This window comes from Eublepharis macularius, chromosome 18, assembly GCF_028583425.1.
Source record: "Eublepharis macularius isolate TG4126 chromosome 18, MPM_Emac_v1.0, whole genome shotgun sequence".
Classification (NCBI taxonomy): domain Eukaryota; kingdom Metazoa; phylum Chordata; class Lepidosauria; order Squamata; family Eublepharidae; genus Eublepharis; species Eublepharis macularius.
This window is the reverse complement of record NC_072807.1, coordinates 6,994,231-7,001,734: the sequence shown is the minus strand read 5'-3', so window position 1 is coordinate 7,001,734 and position 7,504 is coordinate 6,994,231. Positions and strand designations below refer to the sequence as shown.

Here is a 7,504-nt window from a genome sequence, read left to right as displayed (position 1 = left end):
CCACAGGGGACTGGTGGAGTGTACTCTTGGAGAAAGTACAAGTACTGCAGTATGAATTGTTAGCAGTCACAGGCATCACTAAGGGCTGGACAACAAGTGTGTTGGTGGCCCAACAACTGATCTCACCATTACAGGCTCAAGGCTTCTACCAGGAGATTCCTGTGGCGGGGCAGTCGGCCCCAGTGGAGCAAGTAGGGGAGTCCCCCAGCTCAACATCGTCAACCTCAAGTTATCATGATGTTGGAGAAAAGCAACCCTTGGTAGTACAACCAGTTCCGACCCTGGGGGCAGGAGTCGTCACGGGTTTTGCGGAAGGAGAAGTCGAACAAGCCTAACAAAGGCAACAGGTGTGGGAAGAGGGCTTGCGCAGAAATGCGGAGACGGCAGCAGCAGATGATAGGAGAAGACTGGACGATAATCGCTATGCTGCTCTGGAGGTGCAAGTAGAGGCTATGCGAGGAGATCTAGAGCAAGTGGCCTATCTCATGAGGCTAATGGTGCAAGGAGCCACGGGGTTCCCGGCTCAACCTGTGCAGACTCACCCGGTGCAGGTCACCACTGCCCTGCCAGCAATAGCAACACCTACAGCCACCACAGCAGTCGCTCTGCTAGTGCCTACTCCCGCCGTAGCCCCGGCACCAGTTCCAGCTCCGGTTGCCCCAGTGCCAGCAATTGCCCCTCTTCCCATCCCTGCCCCAGGACCAACTCCCGCTCCTGCTGCGCCCGCCGTTCTGGTCCCACCAGCACCAGCTGCGCCCACCACTCCAGTCCCACTGGCGCCCGGCGCAGCCGCCGTTCTGGTCCCACCAGTGCCAGCTGTGCCCGCTGTTCAGGCACCACTGGCGGTCATCCAGCAACCGCTTCCGGTGCAACCCGAGGGAGCGGGTCCTGTAGTCCCGGTGGTGCAAAGAGCCCAGAGGATACAACCCTAGCCAGTGCCACCCGCACGACCACTGGGAGGTCACCCGGCTCCCCCGATGGCGGGAACTTTGCCCCATCAAGGAAGGGGAACCCATCCAGCCCTGCAAGGACCCTGGAGGCCAGCGCCGCAGATACCTGCGCATCACCTTCCTCAACTCAAAGTACCAGCACCTACAGAAGGATGAGGAGTGGAAATTCCCATGGGATTGATCAAGCTGGAAGCTACGTTTGATGGAGAGCCCCGAAAGCTGGGATTCTTCATCGTGGAAGCGTTGCAGTTTTTCAACGAGTGGGGACACCTATTTCCCATGGAGCAAAGCTATGTAACTCACCTGGCCTCCAGGTTAGAGCGAATAGCGGCAGAATGGTATGTAACTCTTTACGATATGGGGGCCCCTGAACTGTGGAATTTACAAGCGTTTATAGCGGCCCTAAGGGCACAATATGAGGATCCCCTAGAAGGTGAACGAGCTCGCACAGAGTTAAGAGCAATAAGACAAGGCTTCCAACCCATCAGGGAGTATGTGGCCAAATTCCGGCAGCTGGTGGCCAAGTGCCCGGATTATCATGAAGAAGTAAAGACTGAACTTTTTCGCAATGGAATGAATGAATCCTGAATTGCTGGACCGGGCTTTGATGCAAGATGATCCCCCCACCTTGCTGGGATGGATTCAGTTAGCGTGTGAAGTGGAAAATTGTACAAAAGTAGTTCGCTTGGTCAAGCAACATCAGTCAACAGGAGCCAGGAGACCTCCCCCACCCCTGGGTAGAGGCCAAGGCACAGGGGGGCCTGGAGCCGCTCAGGGGACCAGAGATACACGCTGGAGACAAGAATTGTGCCTCCAATGTGGAAGTGGTGGGCATTTCGCCGCTCAGTGCCCACTCAGGGCACCTATCCAACCTACTACCGTCAGACCGGTACCAGCCCCTCGCACAGGCCGTGTAGAGAGGAAACCCCCAGCCCATCAGGGACGAACCGAGGCTGGACTAGAAGCAGAAGAAGTAAATGATGAAGCTGCCTATCAAGCCCGTGAGCCAGACGTTGTGTACTCGCAGTCAGGAAACGTGGAGGATCTGTCATAAAAAGGCCCCCATGGCAGTTCGAGGAGATGCCCAACCCAAGAGAGGTGAGGGAAAGGGGGGGCCATATTATTTATGCCAGTGGTACTGTGGTGAATCCCAAACAGGGAATGCACATTAGAGTGCAAGCTTTAATTGACTCCAGCTGCTCTCGAGATATCATAGCCCCTGCATTAGTGAATGGATTAGGGTTGGAAACCCATGAACCGGAAACCCCCATAATATTCGAGCAAATGGATGGCTCCAATATGAACCCAGCCTCCTGGGAAACAGAGCCAATACCAATGGGCATGGGGAGCCATTGGGAAGCTCGCCCCTACATGGTCAGCCAAGTCGCTAAATACCCTCTGATTTTAGGTAGCCACTGGCTGTGGGATCACAACCTGTATATTAAATGGTCAGAGGGAATGATCCTGTTTAACCGAGAGCAGTGCCAACACCATGATTGGAAAACAGACTGGGGTAAAGAAGCACCTTCCCCCTTGGAAGTGGCTCTTCTCACCGAGGAGGAATTAACCATGATCCCACCGGAATACAGGGACTTGACTCAAGCTTTTAGTGAAGAGGAAGCTGACGGACTTCCCCCACATCGCACCACCGATTGTGCCATAGAGCTGGTGCCAGGGGAAAAATTACCTAAGGGGAAGCTTTATTCGATGAGTCGAGTGGAACACCAAGCATTATGAAAGTTCATCGACAAGAACTTAGAAAGAGGGTTTATCCGCCCTGCTAGCTCCCCTCATGTGGCCCCTGAGCTGTTTGTCAAGAAAAAAAATGGAGGACTTAGACTGTGCACTGATTTCCGTGGCATCAATGCAGTCTCAATGTCAAATGCCTACCCCATCCCGTTGATCCGAGACCTCCTCAGTGTGGTGGTGCAGGGTAAGATCTTTTCAAAATTAGATCTCAAAGATGCATACTTCCATGTACGAATAAGGGAGAGGGATGAATGGAAAACTGCATTCAATACACCCTTAGGACAATACGAATACCTAGTCATGCCTTTCGGGCTGAAAGGTGCCCCATCTGTTTACATGACAGTCATAAATGAAGTTCTACATGAATATTTGTATAAAGGGGTTGTGGTTTATTTAGATGATGTTTTAATTTATTCAGAAGATAAAGCTTCTCATGTGGAATTCATCCGGAAGGTGTTGAAAGCATTAATGCAGCATAAACTGCCAGTCAAATTGTCCAAATGTGAATTTCACAAACAAGAATTGGACTACTTAGGCTACCGTATATCTGGCAAGGGTTTGAAAATGGACCCGGCTAAAATCCGAGCGGTCAATGACTGGAGGGCTCCTGCAACCAGAAAACAGTTACAATCCTTCCTAGGATTCGTTAACTTCTACCGACCCTTCATAGAAAACTTTTCCCAAATAGCCCTGCTCTTAACGGACTTATTGAAAACTAAAGGGAAGGGAGACCAGGCAATGAAACCGCAGGCAAAGTTAAATTGGACCTCGGGTTGCCAACAAGCCTTCGAGGGCTTGAAAAAAAAATTCACCTCCGAGCCAGTGTTACAACACCCTGATGAAAGCAAAAAATTTATTGTGCAGGTGGATGCCAGCGACACGGCCATCGGAGGTGTGCTAATGCAACAGGGCGAGGATAAAAAACTGCATCCGTGTGCCCATCTATCACGAAAATTCACAGACGCAGAAAGAAATTGGAATGTGTGGGGAAAGGAAGCCTTTGCTGTAAAATTAGCTCTTTCCACTTGGAGACAGTGGTTGGAGGGAGCTCACCACCCCTTTGAAGTATGGACCGATCACAAAAACCTAGAGGTGCTGCGTACCCCCCGTAGACTTAATGCTAAACAACTTTGGTGGGCAGAATTTTTCTCTAAGTTTAACTTCACCCTGAAGTACTTGCTGGGCAAGTCTAATTTCTTAGCAAACGCTCTTTTGAGCATGCCCCAACGTGAGAGCCGGAGGGAGGAGCGGTGACAACACGTAGCCAAACAACCAAAGCACAAATGAACAAGCAACCTGATCCCAGTGGGTGGAGAGCAAAAGTGAAAAGTGAGGGGGGGAAAGAGGGGGAGGAAGCACCCAAAAATGAACTCACCCAAACGGAGGCGGGAGAATGGATCAAAGGCTCTAAACTGTACATCCCCGGCAGCTTAAGAAAAGAAGTGCTGCAACATTGCCATGATGCAAAACTTGCAGGCCATTTTGGCTATCTAAAAACCCTCCACTTAGTTCAAAGACAATTCTGGTGGCCAAATATGAGGGGAGATGTCTCCCAATATGTATCCTCATGTCCTACTTGCATAATGGCCAAGACGAGGAGGGGAAAGCCCCCGCGGTTGCTACAACCACTAGAAACCCCATCCAGGCTGTGGGAGGTGATTTCTATGGACTTTATAACAGACTTACCCCCCTCCAAAGGGTGCACATGTATCCTAGTTGTGGTAGATCTGTTTTCCAAACAAGCTCACTTCATCCCCTGTGCCACCGTCTCCACAGCAAAGAAGTTGGCCAGCTTGTTCATGAAAAATATAGTAAGATTTCATTCTTTTCCTACCAAGGTGATATCTGACAGGAGGGTGCAGTTCGTTGCCAACTTCTGGCAGGAGCTTTTGCAAGTAGCAGGCATCGATAAAGGAATGGGCTCTGCGCATCATCCTGAGACCGACGGACAAACCAAAAGGGTAAATCAAGTGCTAGAACAGTTCCTCAGATGTTCTACTAATTACCAACAGGACAATTGGACAAATTATCTTCCGTATGCCGAATATGCGTACAATAACTCGGTCCACAGTTTTACGGGGGAGTCCCCTTTTAAAATTGTGCACGGATATGAAGGGCAAGTCATCCCCTTCGAAGTTGACCCAGAATTGAAGAAACCAGGAGACTTGGGGAAATGGTGGTCTGCCCTGGCTAAACAATGGACTATTATACAGCATACTTTAAACAAAGCCAAAGCGGATTACAAAAAGTATGCAGGTAGCCATCGTGTGGAGCAGTGGAAATTGCAACCAGGAGATAAAGTTTATGTTTCCACAAAACACTTCAGGAGCAAACAACCAAGCAAAAAACTGGGATTAAAATACATGGGACCTTTTCCAGTCCAATGAGTGATTAATGATGTGACAGTAGAATTGGTATTACCAAAAAACCTACGTTAGATGCACTCCACATTTCACTTCAGTCTACTCAAATAGGCACCCCCACCAGATGAATGGCATCCTGAAAAAGCGGTGCCCCACCCTACCCTTATAGATGGACAAATACATTATGAAGTGGAGGAGATTTTGGATTTCAAGAAGAAACATAACAAGATATTTTACCTTATCAAGTGGAAAGATTTTGATGATAGTTACAGAGAGTGGGTAGAGTCCACCCATGTAAATGCTCCCAAACTTTTAGCCAAGTTTCACAAAAAATACCCAGAGAAGGAGGGGACTGCAGGGTGAGGGGGCCTTAAGGGGGGCAGAATGTCAGGCTTGCTATCCACAGTAACGCCATATTGTTTTCTGATGCTTTCTGATGCTGTAGTTTTCCAGTGTTATTTGCCTACAGGTTCACAGAGAGCCAGCTGTGTTCCCAGGAAGGCCTTATCTACTCGGACTAGGCAGGACTAGACATCGACCTTGGAGCTTCCCTCGCCTTCCCAGGCATCTGCTTCTGCCAGGCAATGGCGGGGGGGGGAGTGTGGAAGGAGGGTTTGATATATTGCAACTTGAAACTAATACGTCATTCTCAACAAAGCTTCATGGGCAGCCAGAAGCTTTCATGCCTTTGGATTAATAATGGACACCTGTACTTTGAATGTAATCTTTCAATAAAGAAACTTTGAATCAAGAAACCTTGGATTTCTTGCAGCAAGGGGTGGGAGATGAAATCAGAGTAACTTGAATTCCATAAACTGACACCTACGATGCCAACGGGGATCAGTGCCCAGATGCCAGGCCAATGCTCCATCCAGCTGTAATCAATAAAGTTGTGGCCATGACTTCCGGTTTGGGATCCATGGAGGTCTAACGCAGCTCTAAGTGCAGAGCTGACCGGGCTGCCGTTTCAGCGGCCGGAGGGGCACAAATAGCCCCCGGCCACCTGCTCTCAGGCGGAGAACAGGCAAAGAACGCTCAAAGACCTCAGGGCGCGTCCATCTCGGGCGAGGGGGGGTTCTGCGCTAAGGACTCTCTCTCAACCCTTGAGGTCCCACCCTTTGACAGGTCGGCATAGATCTCTGCGGCAGACCCGGGGCCAGTGCGGCTGGCATAAGACCTTTGTGCCCAAGCTTCAACAGGGGGAAAACAAACGGAAAGAGAACTTAAGATTGAAGCAGTGATTACAACCCAGAAAGACGTTTGAAAAGGTAAAGATCACTATCTCCTGAATTGGGATGGACTGTTAAGAGTAACGAAGTTTTAAAAGGACTTTTTAAACTGCAACAGACTTACTATAAGGAGGGGGAAACCCGGCAAGAAATAGATTGGAAAAAGGACTAAGTAAAAAGAAGTAATTTAAGAAAAGGGACATTTGTTTATCATATCTGTGGTTGAGAATCGATAGCAGGCTGTGGGAAAACTTCTACCATCACGAGAGCTGCAGCGGAGAGTCGGGAAACAGGAAGTACGTAATAGTGATAGAGTCGTCAGAAGGAGACGGCCCCTACTGGAAGACAGGAAGAAGGGCATCGCCATTTTTGAACAGGGAAGGGCTCTGGCTTCAGCAAGGGCGGAAGTAGGACATCTTGGATTGCAAAAGGGTACAGATAAACCATAGAGAAAAGACGCCCGACATTTTGGATTTTCGGAGCGATTTTTGTTTATTTAAAGGACCGGGACTTTTAAATTAGTTAAAAGGATTATCAATTTGGACGCCACGGAGCTAAGAAAACGTGCAGACTCGTGGGAGCGAGGTAAATCAAGCCCCACGATGTCGAAGAAAGAGTGGCAAGCAGCCATAGAGAACTTGGACAAAAAATTTTGTGAAATGCTAAAGGAGCTTAAAGAAACAAAATTGGAGTTGGTGAAAGAAGTCAAAGATGTCAAAGAGACAGTTAAAAATGAGCTGGCAGAAGTAAAAAAGGGAATGGAGACGATACAAACCGACTTGCAGGCAGCGCAGCAAAAAGTTAACGATGTGGAGAAGGCGATGGACAATCTTACAGAGACGCAGCGAACGGATATGAGAGTAATGAGGGGAAGAATGGCAGTTGCGGAGAGTAAATACATGGAAAAGCAGCTGAGGTTTCGAGGTTTGCCGGAAGTAGAAGGAAAGACAGCACAAGAACAGGTGACTGAAGTGTTAGCTGAATACCTGGAAAAGGAGGAGGAGGAGGTTGTGGCTTTCCTGGATGTGGTGTACCGAATAAATTCCAGATTTGCGACCCAGAGAAAGGTACCAAGGGATGTGATAGTGCAATTTACGACAAGGAATGTAAGGGAAATGATAGTGACTAAGCAATTTCAAGATCCACTGATAGTTGATGGCAAGACAATTATCGTTATGAAGGAGTTACCCAGATCGGTGCTCTTGGACCGGAA

General features: G+C 48.9%; 1 protein-coding gene across 1 annotated transcript; it reads left to right on the top strand.

Moving 5' to 3' along the window:
- Window positions 1–452: 452 nt before the first annotated feature.
- Window positions 453–932, top strand: LOC129345704 (uncharacterized). Its single transcript, XM_055002930.1, has one exon. It carries the CDS (start codon window positions 453–455, stop codon window positions 930–932), a length of 480 nt encoding a protein of 159 aa, XP_054858905.1.
- The last annotated feature ends 6,572 nt before the right edge of the window (window positions 933–7,504 follow it).